The sequence below is a fragment of the Coregonus lavaretus genome (assembly GCF_964263955.1).
Source record: "Coregonus lavaretus genome assembly, chromosome: 18".
Lineage (NCBI taxonomy): Eukaryota > Metazoa > Chordata > Actinopteri > Salmoniformes > Salmonidae > Coregonus > Coregonus lavaretus.
Genome location: NC_140005.1, coordinates 35,067,644 through 35,084,576, shown reverse-complemented (window position 1 = coordinate 35,084,576; position 16,933 = coordinate 35,067,644). Strand labels below are relative to the sequence as shown.

General features: G+C 41.4%; 1 protein-coding gene across 1 annotated transcript in view; it reads right to left on the bottom strand.

Annotated features, from left to right (window-relative positions):
* Positions 1–7,392: 7,392 nt before the first annotated feature.
* The window catches only part of LOC311145425 (protein transport protein Sec23A), a 31,977-nt gene continuing 22,436 nt past the window's right edge, over positions 7,393–16,933 (bottom strand). The window contains exons 11-18 of the mRNA XM_084181662.1: positions 16,148–16,254; positions 15,189–15,342; positions 14,856–14,933; positions 12,764–12,925; positions 10,220–10,306; positions 9,450–9,605; positions 9,299–9,364; positions 7,393–8,363 (exon numbers count right to left, since the gene is read on the bottom strand). Of these exons, the coding sequence (XP_084037788.1) occupies positions 8,274–8,363; positions 9,299–9,364; positions 9,450–9,605; positions 10,220–10,306; positions 12,764–12,925; positions 14,856–14,933; positions 15,189–15,342; positions 16,148–16,254 (900 nt within the window). The 3' untranslated portion in view covers positions 7,393–8,273. The remainder of the gene's footprint in view (positions 8,364–9,298; positions 9,365–9,449; positions 9,606–10,219; positions 10,307–12,763; positions 12,926–14,855; positions 14,934–15,188; positions 15,343–16,147; positions 16,255–16,933) is intronic.

Below are 16,933 nucleotides of genomic sequence, written 5' to 3'. Positions count from 1 at the left end.
TGTTGGAAAAGCATTCCAGGTGAAGCTGGCTGAGAGAATGCCAAGAGTGTGCAAAGCTGTCATCAAGGCAAAGGGTGGCTATTTGAAGAATCTCAAATATAAAATATATTTTGATTTGTTGAACACTTTTTTTGGTTACTACATGATTCCATATGTGTTATTTCATAGTTTTGATGTCTTCACTATTATTCTACAATGTAAAAAATAGTAAAAATAAAACCCTTGAATGAGTAGGTGTGTCCAAACCTTTGACTGGTAGTATATATATATATATATATGGACTAGAGCTGGGCTTCTCATCCAGTCTTTTTCATTGTCACACCATCTTTTCTAATTGTTATACAATCCAGTACTGAGACAGAGGAGAGTTACCAGATTTCTGTGGGTTGTGTCCCAAATGGCACCCTATTCCCTACATTGCCCCACAGGGCTCTGGTCAAAAGTAGTGCACTAAATAGGCGATAGGATTGTGGCTAGAGTCCCTACCATCTCATTAGGGCCTTGTGTCCAGACCTCCATTAGCAACCAGCCCACCACAGGAACTAATCTCAGGATTACCCGTCAGGATTATAGAACAGCAGTCAATTAATTTAGCATTTTCTCCCGATGTGCATCTAAAGGTGAACGTATAGGCTACAGCACATGTTCAATATGTTGTGGAATAATATGGAAATAAATAGGAAAAGAAAGGAAAGCAAGGAGAGCACTTCCTTCTCCCTCAACAAAACCCATTCTTTGATGTGAGGAATAAGGAAAACAATGTCTGTTTTGATATGCCTTTGACCTTTCTAACCATCAACGACATTCCATTAATTTCAAAGTCATTCTGTAAGGTAAACAGCCATTTGATTAATCCCCTCCTCTCAGAATAGCGACAGTTATCAGCTCAGTGAAGGGACTGACTGACCGTGTCTTGGGCAGAATGACAGGCAGGCAGCACGACCTGAACAAGACTTGACTGGAGAGAGGAAGGGAGATGTGGGCTTCTTTCCAGGAAGATAGAGGACACACAGATGCCACTATAAATTACTGACAAGGATGTGATTTGACAAAAGTGTAAACACAACACACTGACACAATGTTCTCTTGTAATCTGAAATGTGGCTGCCTGGCCATGTATTATAGCAGTATTATTTATGCAGTCACATTACTTAGGCAACTGTCCTCTGCTGTCATTGCAATCAAGGGCTTGGAGGATGGAGTAACGGACAAACAGAGGATGAGCCTTTCTGCTCCGGTCCAAAGCAACACCACGTCTAATCCACTGTTAATTAGCTCACAGGAAATGGTTCCAGCCATGAAAATTGCCATTACATGAGGTGAAGCCAAGTTAGTGATTGCTTAATACAGCTGGCACTATCAGCTGATTTTTTAAAAAAAAAGAGTTTTTCTTGAAGTGCATAGTAGCTAAATAAATCCATAAAATGGTTGACAGTCATATATATTTGTTATGCTTTCTCAGGGTGAAATGTCAAGAACACACAGGAGAGTATCATGAATGTCAGCCCAAACTGCTGAATTAATAGAAGAAATGCATGAGGGACACTGAAACACATGGTCCTATGTTCCTATGGGATTTGAGCTGTAGTAGTAGTAGCTTGCTCAGAGCGTCTGCTCTTTTCCATCCATCGGGACTTGAGAGTTATCATTACATTGTCATACATATTGAAGAGATAGAATCTTTTGGAAGTAGAACTAAATCAACCACTTAATTTGTGCAAAGTGAGGCACATTGTTTTTCGTAATTGTGTTCAGTTTGATTGATTTCTCATATTGGATTGATTGAACTCTAGATAATTAATTTGACAGCCTTGGCAATAGAGCTAAGTCATGAACACTCAGTTGATTGGCACTACAGAACATCAATCTAAAATGCATATTTTCAGCTAAACGGTCAGAGATTTCTCTAACTACAGAAGGCTCCAGAAACAACAGAACAAATAATGCAACAAATATTGTGGTTAAACTCAAATTTACTAATTGATCATCTTTGTAAATGATATCATAGGTAGGACTGGTGGAGTTATGTCGCACATGCAGCTAACAAAAACATATGGAAATGTCTGCTCTACCCAAAATTACAATCAAATAATTGCAGCATTACCGCAAAAATGGAAGAGGAAAGAGGAAGGGGGTAAAAGTAAGGAGCTTGTCTGTCGGCCCTGCATTAAAGACCATAATTGGTTAAAGAAAATTGTGATAAATAAAAAAGTATACCAGTTTCATTTAAGGACCAAAGGACTGACAACCGTCCCATATATATTGCAAAATAGTTGGGAAGAGATTGACGTACCGATTCCATGGCAAATGGTTTATGAACTGATACGCAAAACGACGCCGAATTCAAAACTTAGTATATTCCATTTAAATTATTATACAAAATTCTTGCTACCAATAGAATGTTATTTATATGGGGGATACAATCTTCCCACCTCTGCAGATTTTGCTGCGAAGAGACAGAATCATTAGATAATTTGTTTTGGTACTGTCCATTTGTAGCTTGTTTTTGGTCACAGGTCCAGGAATGGCTGAAGGATTGCAATATTTACCTGGAGCTAACCCTGCAGATAGCACTACTGGGTGATCTGAAAAGTCATAGTCAATCGATCAATAACATAATAATACTTTTAGCAAAAATGTTTATTTTCAATCTGTAGAAACAATGAGAATAGAAGGGTTCAGAACTTTTGTGAAACATAAAGTTGAAAAATATATGGCATATAGAAATCCAATATGGAAGGTGTTAAGAGATAGATGGGAGGGGTTGAATGGAGCTGAAGGTTGGGACTAATAACAACAAGATAACTAATGTAAAACATACTGTGTCCATAATAAGTATATAGGTTATACGTTAAGAACTTTTGTGAAAGAGCACAGTTTTAAAGATATGGCATATAGAAGCAAACCGGATGGACATCATGAAAATGATCGGAGGTTGAGGGTAGAGGAAGTTCAGGAGTAAAAACAAACAAAATAGAACTATTGTAAAATTGACTGTGTCCATAAAATGTATATAGTATGTATAAGCTGGAAGTAGAGGCCTAAGCGTTGTTATTCACTAGTTTACTCCAATTAGGGGAGGGGTGGAGGAGTTGGAAAGTAATAAAGGAAATTATATTTTAAAATAGGATATGTATACAAAAACTCAGCAAAAAAAGAAACGTCCTCTCACTGTCAACTGCGTTTATTTTCAGCAAACTTAACATGTGTAAATATTTGTATGAACATAACAAGATTCAACAACAGACATAAACTGAACAAGTTCCACAGACATGTGACTAACATAAATGGAATAATGTGTCCCTGAACAAACTGGGGGTCAAAATCAAAAGTAACAGTCAGTATCTGGTGTGGCCACCAGCTGCATTAAGTACTGCAGTGCATCTCCTCCTCATGGAATGCACCAGATTTGCCAGTTCTTGCTGTGAGATGTTACCCTACTCTTCCACCAAGGCACCTGCAAGTTCCCTGACATTTCTGGGGGGAATGGCCCAAGCCCTCACCCTCCGATCCAACAGGTCCCAGACGTGCTCAATGGGATTGAGATCCGGGCTCTTCGCTGGCCATGGCAGAACACTGACATTCCTGTCTTGCAGGAAATCACGCACAGAACGAGCAGTATGGCTGGTGGCATTGTCATGCTGGAGGGTCATGTCAGGATGAGCCTGCAGGAAGGGTACCACATGAGGGAGGAGGATGTCTTCCCTGTAACGCACAGCGTTGAGATTGCCCGCAATGACAACAAGCTCAGTCTGATGATGCTATGACACACCGCCCCAGACCATGACGGACCCTCCACCTCCAAATCGATCCCGCTCCAGAGTACAGGCCTGTAACGCTTATTCCTTCAACGATAAACGCGAATCCGACCATCACCCCTGGTGAGACAAAACCGCGACACGTCAGCGAAAAGCACTTTTTGCCAGTCCTGTCTGGTCCAGCGACGGTGGGTTTGTGCCTATAGGCGACGTTGTTGCCGGTGATGTCTGGTGAGGACATGCCTTACAACAGGCCTACAAGCCCTCAGTCCAGCCTCTCTCAGCCTATTGCAGACACTGATGGAGGGATTGTGCGTTCCTGGTGTAACTCGGGCAGTTGTTGTTGCCATCCTGTACCTGTCCCGCAGGTGTGATGTTTGGATGTACCGATCCTGTGCAGGTGCTGTTACACGCGGTCTGCCACTGCGAGGACGATCAGCTGTCCATCCTGTCTCCCTGTAGCGCTGTCTTAGGCATCTCACAGTAAGGACATTGCCATTTATTGCCCTGGGCACATCTGCAGTCCTCATGCCTCCTTGCAGGATGCCTAAGGCACGTTCACGCAGATGAGCAGGGACCCTGGGCATCTTTCTTTTGGTGTTTTTCAGAGTCAGTAGAAAGGCCTCTTTAGTGTCCTAAGTTTTCATAACTGTGACCTTAATTGCCTACCGTCTGTAAGCTGTTAGTATCTTAGCGACCGTTCCACAGGTGCATGTTCATTAATTGTTTATGGTTCATTGAACAAGCATGGGAAACAGTGTTTAAACCATTTACAATGAAAATCAGTGAAGTTATTTGGATTTTTACAAATTATCTTTGAAAGGCAGGGTCCTGAAAAAGGTATGTTTCTTTTTATGCTGAGTTTATATGTATATGTATTTATATGTATGTATATTTACGTATGTATACAGTTGAAGTCGGAAGTTTACATACACTTAGGTTGGAGTCATTAAAACTTGTTTTTCAACCACTCCACAAATGTCTTGTTAACAAACTATAGTTTTGGCAAGTCGGTTAGGACATCTACTTTGTGCATGATATAAGTAATTTTTCCAACAATTGCTTACAGACAGATTATTTCACTTATAATTAACTGTATCACAATTCCAGTGGGTCAGAAGTTTACATACACTAAGTTGACTGTGCCTTTAAACCAGCTTGGAAAATTCCAGAAAATGATGTCATGGCTTTATAAGCTTCTGATAGGCTAATTGACATAATTTGAGTCAATTGGAAGTGTACCTGTGGATGTATTTCAAGGCCTACCTTCAAACTCAGTGCCCATGAGGGCTGGGTCTGCAAGGCAGTCTCCCAGCACGAGTTAAGAGTGGGAGACGAACCACGTTGGGCTGCTCTCTGCACTCTCCGGCGTAGGGTGTTAGCAGCAAAAAACCCACAATGGATGCATGACCGGGGGTCGTCAAACTCTGCTTCCCTGTGTTTGACACCCAGGCAGACGACACACAGGGAGTGAGTGTTCTTGCCCGAAATGGTCGTCCCGCATACATAGTAATGGGTGTGCTGGGTCCTTGCTTGGTACCAGAGTATGTGAGCGGAGTTGAGCTGTCGGATATTCCACTCATCGCTTTAAATAAAAAGTTCTGCCCTTACAGGAAAATAAACTGCCGCTCCAAATTCGCTCCATTCATTTTTTCTCTCTCTTAAAGATCATTTAAACTAACACCATCTACTTTTGTGACTATGAAGTAGACTATTAAACAGTAGGCTATTAAACAAGGACCTACCTGATGATATGCAGCCACTGTAACTGTAGATCTGTAGCCCTCCCATTTTACAGTTGATAGACAACTTTAGCACTGTTGCAAACACTCTTTTTTAAAACAATAGCCTATATACAAATCCAAACGTCTCGGTGCTGCTGCATAGGCTCATTCGTTGTCTTGCTATCAATTACACAGGCTGTGTGACCTATTTCTTGGTCGACTCATAACATCTCTGCACATTAGTGGTGGGGATAGGCTAAATAAATACAACAGAATAGGCCTAATAAAAGAACAAGGAAGGAAATAAAAAAAATGCATGCCCAGAGCTCATGGATGAGCAGTACCAGAGCGAAATTGGAGCGAGAGAAGGCAGACGCTACAACATTTTTTAAACCCACTCCACGCTCTACTCCGCTCACATCCACCGCTTGGTACCCCCTGGGCCGAGCTAGCAGGTTCCACGGCTCCAAGAAACAGCTAATCCGAGAACAAACGTTGCCAGCGTTCGTCACTTGGTGTAGTAGCCTAGCTAGTTAGCCAAGTGTAAACCAGAGAAGCGAATCCTATAACAATGTCAACGTACCACCGAGTGGCGCAGCAGTTTAAGGCACTGCATCGCAGTACTTGAGGCGTCACAACAGACCCAGGTTCGATCAGCCGGCGGTGACCGGGAGACCCATGAGGCGGCGCACAATTGGCCCAGCATCGTCCATGTTAGGGGAGGTTTTGGCCGACCGGGATTTCCTTGTCCCATCGCGCTCTAGCGAATAATGTAAACGTAGCTAATGTTCGCCATGTGGGCTAGTTGCCTAGGTAATTAGCACAAAGTTAGCTAGCGCTATGTTGGTCTTGCGACGAACAAAAGCCTGGCTCTCGACCGATAAGCAGCGGCGCTAGGACTGTCGGTCTAGTAATTCTACCCTTCTGTAGAAAAGCCAGTAGGTAGGATAGCCAGGTTAGCGAAGCCTTGCAGCTGAGCTAGCCAAGTCTCTGCAGCTAGCGGTGTGACGCTAGCTACAACAGAAGGCAAAGGAAGAAAAGCAGTGAAGCAAATTCTTACCCGAAGCGAAAACTTTCCTTTCGGAAAAGTCAACCAATACAAAAGACGAGAGCTGATAAGGTTACGCCGCCGAGCGCAGGGTTAACGGCACACCTGTGAAGAGTTAAACAGGAAAACAGATCAAGTCTGTGAGGAAGAGCGGTGAGAATGATCGGAGGGCAGGCGAGTGGCTTTTCAGTATTTGGGGAAGGGTTCCCTCATTTGCCACTCGACCTGTTGTTTTTTGTGGCCTTTATTTACTTTGAACAAATAGTACATGAAGATCTTATTAGGGAATTATGAGTAATTTGCCCTATGTAACATGTGACCAACAATGCCTTATGTAGGTTTACAAGAAAATATGCTGCTTAATGCAAAAGCTGACTCATCTCTCTTCAAATGTAATTTCAGGTTGTGTAATTTTGAGCGTTTGTACACCAGACTATTGAGTAACAATAGATACATTTTGGCCTGCTCCAGTAAAAAGCTGATTGCAAAATGGCTGTGTTGTTATTGTACAACTGAAAGGCCACACAGTGAACGCTCTCCCTCTGTAAATAGATAACCTCTGTGAGAGTTCAGTGAGATATGTTGTGCTCATCTCAGAGACTAGCTTTGTATGGATGTTATATCCTGCTTTCTTTGAATCAATGTTCTATTATGCTTTCTTTGAATGGCTGAATCTCAAATCTACTAAACTTTTCACAAAATAACATTTTGCCATTTAATTAAACTGCTGTGGTTCTCTTCAGTTCAGTTTGTGATTGTGCTTTACTATGTCAAGGAGAACAGCAGCATGTACGAACATACAAGTTAATAAAAACAGATACAACTAGTTAATGACAACAACACTCACAGTAAATCAGAAACATTAATTTTAACAAGGTATTTTATTAGAAATGTCAGAAATAACACTGTTAGTAACAAAGCAGAAATTATATCAGATCCAGAGAAATGGGAAGGCAGCTTTCATACCCTGCTATACTCTGTATAGTGGAGCATGTTATTACCACAGTCTGTATATTCTCCTAGCATGTTTATTTTACCACAATGAGTGTTTGATATGAATGACTAACATGAATTAGATAGCACACACTAAACGGTCTGAAATAACCCATTATTCTGTGGCGTACGCAGGGAGAAGAACAAAAAAACACTTCGCTCTAATTAGATTCCGTTGTATTGGATTCTCTAATCTGTACCAACCGACTTTACGACGCCCACTTGTTCTCTTTCTGTAGCCTGCCACTATGACATCTCTGACTGACTGGATGATAATATTATATATTTATCTGATACAAGATACATTTTTTTTTTTTTTTTTTAAGAAACACAAACAGAAAATATATAAAGTAACTCCATTGAAGCATCACAATAAAATAACTGACTGGATGTTGGGTTAGTTAGTGATCTGGGAGGAAAGTACATCGACATGAATACCAGACTCATCTTACGATTCATATACTGATCTTGGACCAAACTTAGCTAGTAGGCAACAATTGATTTTTTATTTTTTACAATCATTGACCACAGACTAGTGTAATAAAAAGGCTATACTGCAGATCATTCTCTGTACATAGTCACTTTCCTGTACAAAGCTCTTGGTTTTCAATATAAAAAGGAGGAAGAGGTATCCTCTTTTGGATGTTGACTCCCATGTATAGTATTAGTTGACTACTGTTGAGCAAACCTGGGTTCATTTAGTATGTGTGTTGATGATGCTCAGTGGTTACCATGGCGTCGGTCTCAGTCTCAGGCAGCGCTGGACACAGCCAGCTTCTTTAGGTGGTCCATGAACACCTGTAGACTGACGTCATCTGTCAGGATGGGAGCACCTGACTCCTACACACAGAGAGGAGGAGAGTGGAATTCAGTTATGGGCAATTCCACGATAACAGAGTGACACAGATTTTTCAGTTTAAATGTCAAACAAACCATATAACTCTATGCACAAAGACTACATTTAACAATTTCCACAGAAAACTTCACACACATTTACTTGAAGAACAGTGCAGGATGCAACGTTTGGTGACAGAATTATGGTTTGTGCTGTCACTATTACCAAACTTTGGATCTGCACTGTTCTTCAAGTAACAGTTTAGTTTTTTAATTGGCAGTGGGAATTGTTAAAAGTAGTCCTTGTGCATATAATTGTATGGTTTGTTTAACTTTACAATCATTGGTTTTGTTTGACATTTAAAGTGAAAAATCTGAGTCTGTGTCACCGTTACCATGGAATTGCCCTTATACAATCTTGGGAAGTAGTTACATCTTCATTCTCCACAACAACAAAAAAGTGGGAGGACTACTCATTTATTCAGAATTTACCTGCTTGTGTAAAGAATACAGACAACAAGTAGGAGTTGTAGAAAAATTATGAGTCAAGAACAGGAGTAGAATTGTGTGCGTCTCAAAAGTATGTGTGACTGTGTCCATGTAATAATCCAGAAGGTTCCACAGGTCCACTACTGTCTCCTCTAATAAGCAGTAGTAGCAGCTGAAAGCCTTGAAAACCAAGTACAGGGTCTCCTTCTCTCCAGCCATATAATGACTTTCATTATTGCTAACACACTCGACCCTACGCTCCTCCAGGACCACCAGTCATTATTACACACATACAATACACGCCATTCAGAAAGAGGCAACGTGCTCAGCCTTTACATAAAACCATACTAATAACACCATCCTTAGCAATTTGGACTTTTTATGAATAGTATCTTCTTCTAGTTCCTGGGCAAATGACAATAGAAAATAGACAGTAGAAAATTAAGTCTTACCTGGCCCCATGCATACATATTGTTGTGGGTTTGTGATGGGTTTACTTTAGATAGCAGGAATCGAGCCTAGAACACAACAAGAACATCAACACAGGAGGTTGTAATAGACTTTACAGTTGACATTCACAGAAATGTTTGTGTGTGTACACACCTGTGATCCGCCATGCTCTGTGTCTATGTAGCGGGGCATAGGGAAGCGGCTGTGGAGGATCTCCTGGGCGTCGTCCACTGGAGCCTGCAGCAGGTGGCGGAAGTTCTCGTACTCTGGCAACTCCTGGTAGCCTGCCTTACGCCACTGAGAGACAGTCTGATGGATAGACAGAGAGAGAGGGTTAGAGAGAGACAGGGGGAGGGTTGGCGAGAGAGAGAAGAGAGGGAGAGAAAGAGAACGAGAGGGAACGGGGACAGTCAGTCAGAGTGGTCCTGAAGACATGAAGAATTACATGAAGACCTTTACAGAGCTGAGAAAGAGATAAAAGGAGCAGATTGGTTTTGCTTGACTTCACTTCAATAGCAATCACTGGATTTGATTTCAATAGGAAACACAGTCTCTCTTCATAACAGTGCATCTCACTGGATTATTGGCCATTGAACCCCACTCTGACATTATATTGAAGATCTGTCTGTATTCAGAATCGGCTATTGATCTCTCATCCACTGCTCACCCATCTATTCACAAATGTCAAATAAGGACAATAGTATCTGGCTGCAACCAGAAACTAAATCAGTCTAGCGTTACGATAAAATCACTTGATAGAGAGAGAGACGCCTCTCACTGCGTGTAAAGATGGTAGCTGTGTGAGTGGTGAGACCATTAAGAGGACATGGAGGGTCATGTCCTGGCCTGTCACCGATGACGACAGTTTTTAAGTAGTCTGTGAGTGGCCATGTTGATTATGATTTGATGACTGATGAATGTACCTCTCCATGGTAGATGAGGATCTGGAAGAAGGTGTCCATGAGAAGGATGCGATCAGGAAGGATACTGCTGCTGTCCAGCAACACAGGCTAGGGGGAGAAAATACTGTTTTAATTTTACACCACCTTGAAATTATATAATAAGCAGGATACTGAACACAGGCTAAATGGAGAGAAAAGAGATACCGTTGTAAACCACTGCCCTCCAAACTAAATGGTATCCTTCTAATTCAGATCCAATCAATAATGCTGTTTCAAGATTAAACCAGGTTTGTCAAGGATTAGAGGGATGGGGGTTTAACCCCAGACACTGATAAGAACGTCAAAATATTGGCATTTATCCTTCCAAAACAAGCTCTCAAGGTCACAACATACCAACCCCAATCTCAGGTACAAAAAATACAAAGATGGATGATCTTGACAGACAGGTAGTAGTATATCTTCTGTTTTATAGTGTGGTGGCCATTTTAAAGGAAACAGAAACAGTGCAGATAGAAACAGTGGCTCTGTTAATACTTGACGCCATCTGCTTGACAAGGGGCAAAAAGATGGAGAAGAATATTACTCTTTCAATGTTTAACAGGCAGGAGTGGACAGAGTCAAGACTCAGAGCCGGTGAAAACATTAGAACTCCATCCCAAATGGCACCCTATTCCCTATATAGTAGGCCCTGGTCAAAAGTAGTGCACTATATAGGGAATAAGGTGCCATTTGGGACGCATCCTAGGTCTCTGCTAATCTAAAAAATAAACACCTGAAGCACTGCATCTCCTGGTTACATGCATTACATCTGATACAGAGCCAGATGACTAACGCGGAGTCCCAAATGGCACCCTATTTCCAACGTAGTGCACCATCTTTGACTAGAGCCCCATTGGTCCTGGTCAAAAGTAGTGAACTATAGAGATTAGGGAGCCATTTGGGACTAAACACCCTAGAGTCGAATTGCAAGAAAAAGCCATATCTCAGACTGGCCAATAAAAATAAAAGATTAAGATGGGCAGTCTGAGATATGGCTTTTTCTTTGCAACTCTGCCTAGAAGGTCAGCATCCCGGAGTCGCCTCTTCACTGTTGAAGTTGAGACTGGGGTTTTGCGGGTACTATTTAATGAAGCTGCCAGTTGAGGACCTGTGAGGCGTCTGTTTCTCAAACTAGACACTAATGTATTTGTCCTCTTGCTCACCGGGGCCTCCCACTCCTCTTTCTATTCTGGTTAGAGCCAGTTTGCGCTGTTCTGTGAAGGGAGTAGTACACAGCGTTGTACGAGATCTTCAGTTTCTTGGCAATTTCTCGCATGGAATAGCCTTCATTTCTCAGAACAAGAATAGACTGACGAGTTTCAGAAGAAAGTTATTTGTTTCTGGCCATTTTGAGCCTGTAATCGAACCCACAATTATTGATGCTCTAGATACTCAACTAGTCTCAAGAAGGCCAGTTTTATTGCTTCTTTAATCAGCACAACAGTTTTCAGCTTTGCTAACATAATTGCAAAAGGGTTTTCTAATGATCAATTAACCTTTTAAAATGAAAAACTTGGATTAGCAAACACAACGTGCCATTGGAACACAGGACTGATGGTTGCTGATAATGGGCCTCTGTAGGCCTATGTAGATATTCCATTACAAATCAGCCATTTCCAGCTACAATAGCCATTTACAACATTAACAATGTCTACACTGTATTTCTGATCAATTTGATGTTATTTTAAAGGGACAAAAAAATTGCTTTTCTTTCGAAAACAAGGACATTTCTAAGTGACCCCAAACTTTTGAACGGTAGTGTATATTTTCTACCTTAAGGGGTCCTAAAATTCTAAATCAAATAGCTAAATGATCCTTGGTAATAGCTAAATAGCTAAATGATCAACCCCCCCGCCCGCCCGGCTTAGACTCTTAAGGATTAACCAATTAAATAACTTACCCTTTTCAGAGAGGTGTGCACTACGCTGTCTGTCTGTAAGGTGTTAAAAACCACACTGTTGATATCTGCACTGAAAGGAGCGCTGGCCCGGAACACACTACTGTACTCACACACTACACTCATTATTAACCACATAACCGCAAGCTTATCTGTAATAAAAGGACCAAGGTATTAGTGCACTCTCTCTGCTGACCTAGGCAACACAGCTAAGCCTGCAGAATGTGAGTGGGAGGGAGGTGAGGGAGTCAGAGATTTTATCATTTAATACATAAGAAGACTAGCTCGTACAGTAAGCCAAAGCATCCATGATTTATGTTTTTAAAGAGGAAGGAAAGCAAATTTCATTTTTCAATGGAAATAAAAATGTGTGTGACTTACGTCTGGGGCCGGTTGAAGGAGTAGGCGTAGAGGATGGTGTGTCTCTGTGTGTGTGTGTGTGTGTGTGTGTGTTAGGTCTTACCTCTGGGGGCCCGTTGAAGGAGTAGGCGTAGAGGATGGTGTGTCTCTGTGTGTGTGTGTGTGTGTGTGTGTGTGTGAGGTCTTACCTCTGGGGGCCCGTTGAAGGAGTAGGCGTAGAGGATGGTGTGTCTCTGTGTGTGTGTGTGTGTGTGTGTGTTAGGTCTTACCTCTGGGGGCCCGTTGAAGGAGTAGGCGTAGAGAATGGGTTGTATCATGATGAGAGACTGGGTCAGGTCCTGACGCATGAACTGGTGTCTGTAGTATGAGCTCTCATCTGGACTGTTGTTGAACACTTGCAGGAAAGGAGATCTTCTTAGGTGGAACATAAACTGAGGGACAAAGGAAAAGCTATAATGTGCTTTTTAAAATCCTCTTTATATTACTTTAAAAAAAAAGTTAGGTTAAAGATATTTGTAAGCTATAAAAACAAAGAGTCGCACACTCTATTTATATCTATGTGTGTGTGTGTGTATGTATGTATGTATACATACATACATACATACATACACTACCGGTCAAAACAAAAGTTTTAGAACACCTACTCATTCAAGGGTTTTTCTTAATTTTTACTATTTTCTACATTGTAGAATAATAGTGAAGACATCAAAACTATGAAATAACACACATGGAATCATGTTGTGACAAAGTAGGGTGGGTATACAGAATATAGCCCTATTTGGTAAAAGACCAAGTCCATATTATGGCAAGAACAGCTCAAATAAGCAAACAGAAACGACAGTCCATCATTACTTTAAGACATGAAGGTCAGTCAATACGGAAAATGTCAAGAACTTTTCAAGTTTCTTCAAGTGCAGTCGCAAAATCCATCAAGCGCTATGATGAAACTGGCTCTCATGAGGACCGCCACAGGAATGGAAGACCCAGAGTTACCTCTGCTGCAGAGGATAAGTTCATTAAGGTTACCAGCCTCAGAAATTGCAACCCAAATAAATGCTTCACAGAGTTCAAGTAACAGACACATCTCAACATCAACTGTTCAGAGGGGACTGTGTTAATCAGGCCTTCATGGTCGAATTGCTGCAAATAAACCACTACTAAAGGACACCAATAAGAAGAAGAGACTTGCTTGGGCCAAGAAACTCGAGCAATGGACGTTTGAACAGTGGAAATGTGTCCTTTGGTCTGGAGTCCAAATTGGAGATTTTTGGTTCCAACCGCCGTGTCTTTGTGAGATGCGGTGTGGGTGAACGGATGATCTCCGCATGTGTATTTCCCACCGTAAAGCATGGAGGAGGAGGTGTTATGGTGTGGGGGTGCTTTGCTGGTGACACTGTATGTGATTTATTTACAATTCAAGGCCATCCCATCTGGTTTGGGCTTAGTGGGACTATCATTTGTTTTTCAACAGGACAATGACCCAACACACCTCCAGGCTGTGTAAGTCAAATCAAATCAAATCAAATTTTATTGGTCACATGCGCCGAATACAACAGGTGCAGACATTACAGTGAAATGCTTACTTACAGCCCTTAACCAACAGTGCATTTATTTTAAACAAAAAAGTAAGAATAAAACAACAACAAAAAAGTGTTGAGAAAAAAAGAGCAGAAGTAAAAAATAAAGTGACAGTAGGGAGGCTATATATACAATAGAATAAAGTGACAGTAGGGAGGCTATATATACAGGGGGGTACCTGTGCTATTTTACCAAGGAGAGTGATGGAGTGCTGCATCAGATGACCTGGCCTCCACAATCCCCCGACCTTAACCAAATTGATATGGTTTGGGATGAGTCTGACTGCATAGTGAAGGAAAAGCAGCCAACAAGTGCTCAGCATATGTGGGAACTCCTTCAAGACTGTTGGAAAAGCATTCCAGGTGAAGCTGGTTGAGAGACTGCCAAGAGTATGCAAAGCTGTAATCAAGGAAAAGGGTGACTATTTGAAGAACCTCAAATATAAAATATATTTTGATTTGTTTAACACTTTTTTGGTTACTACATGATTCCATATGTGTTTTTTTTAAATAGTTTTGATGTCTTCACTATTCTTCTACAATGTAGAAAATAGTAAAAATAAAGAAAAACCCTTGAATGAGTAGGTGTTCTAAAACTTTTGACCGGTACTGTGTGTGTGTGTGTGTGTGTGTGTATATAAGTAATTTATTGGGTAAAACACCAAAGTTTCAGCATCACTGTGCCTTCTTCAGCTTAAATATATTTATCATACATGTATGTACTAGCTACAAATGTGTCGTTCCACTAAAGAGCCAATCAGCCTCTCAGCCCATGATCACTTACCTGGGGATAGAGAGAAAAGGTTTCTGAGAAGCGGAAGGAGTTGGGATCATCCTTATGATAATCTCCAAACTTCTGACACTAGAACAGAGAGAGAAAAAGGCAATTCAAACCCATTATAAAACCCTGCCTGCCACTGAGTCCACACTTAAAAATGTCACACTTCATCCCACAATTTCCCCGTGCCTGCTAGCCTGGAAATTGCTACTTTCACTGGTTAGCAGCAGCAAATAATGACATTGTTTCATTTTATAATCTCAATGTTTTAACAACCGGCCCATTTATGAAGTCTGTGGCGAGGTGCTAATAGATGGTGTTGCTCTGTCTCGGTCTTACCAGCCGGATGAGCTGTCTGTCCAGCCAGCGAAGCACGTCAGGGCCCTCCTCGGTCTCAGCGCGGTACACAGCCAGTCTAGCCATTAGGATGGCTGAGGCCTCCTGATCAAATGATGCTGCAATGCTCTGGATCTGGGTCCCTGCATCTGCCCAGCTGAGAGGGGGGGGGGGGGGGGGGGGAGAGTGAGAGAAAGAGAAACAACCTACATAAGCATCGTCGATCATTTGACACACTTATGTTTTTTTGTTTTTGTTTAGTTGTAAGGTTCTCCTCCACAATGAAAAAGTGATACCACACACAATTAATCTCTACCATAGATTTTATGGAGAAATTAGTTAAATAAGGGACATTACGTTAGATGTTACGGTTCTGGTTGCCTTGGCATTTAAAAGCCCTTTGTCATAATAACCCTTGTAAATTAAATCCAACCCATACTGTAATTTAAGTCTAGGTAAATTGAACTGATCTTTTAACAGCCTGGGAATGACGGCTTATCTATACAGTACACATTTTCTCTCGCCACTGCCCTGCAACATGTTAAGCATTGTATAAACACAGATCTCATGCTAACAAACATGAACTGCAACATTGATCATAACCCATACTGAGTGTCTTTACCGTAGTCATATGACCGCTAAGGCTCAGTCAGTGTCTAATAAATACACGTTTGACACTAACAACCAAGACCATCTCCTCCTCTGATCAGGGGAGAAGACAACACAACAACCACTTTACCCTCGCTCCCTACAGTGTTGCTATGGAAACAAGGTGAGCTTGCAGATGCAGCTCCATAGTGGAATGAAAAGTGGTAGAAAAAGTCCAGTAGTTACTTTGAAAAGAAGATGTGCTCTGAATGATGAATCAAATCCATATTCACATGTTTGTGTGTTTTTGTAAATTGTACGTTTTGTTCTGAAGTGAAGTGAGACAAATCTGTAATGTGTGTATGCTTGTTTACTTTCTGGCGGTGGTGGTGACTCGGATGCGTTTCTGTCCACTGGAGTGTTGGTACTGAGTGACGTACTGGACCGCCCCTCGGCCCCCCTGAGGAATAGGTGCATTATGCTACAAACAGAGGAGACAAAAACGGTTAGGAAAGGATCATTAGAAAGTCATCCAATTACACTGTGTACACAATTATTAGGCAAGTTGTATGTTTGAGGATTAATTTTATTATTGAACAACTACAGTGCTCTCGGTCAATCCAAAAATGTTAATAAACCTCAAACCTGAATATTTAAGAAAGTAAAAGTGAGGTTTTGGCTTTCTTTGGAGAATATCTGTGTGCACAATTATTGGGCAACTATTATTGTGCAGAATTATTATGCAACTAAATGAAAAACGAAAAGTTCCATCTCATTGTTCATTTTCATCTGTTAAAGTGAGAATAATAAACAACTCAAAATTTACAAATAAACATTTCTGACATTTCAAAAAAAATAATCTGTGACCAATATAGCCACCCTTCTTTTCAACAACAGTCATAAGCCTTCCATCCATGGAGTCTGTCAGTTTCCTGATTTGTTGACGATCAACTTTTTGTGCAGAGCAACCACAGCCTCCCAGACACTGGTCAGAGAGGTGTACTGTTTTCCTTCGCTGTAAATCGACCGTTTAAGAAGGGACCACAAGTTCTCAATAGGGTTTAGGTCAGGTGAGGAAGGGGGCCATGTCATTATCCATTCATCTTTAAAAAGGCCTTTACTGGCTAGCCACGCAGTGGAGTACTTCAATGCATGCGATG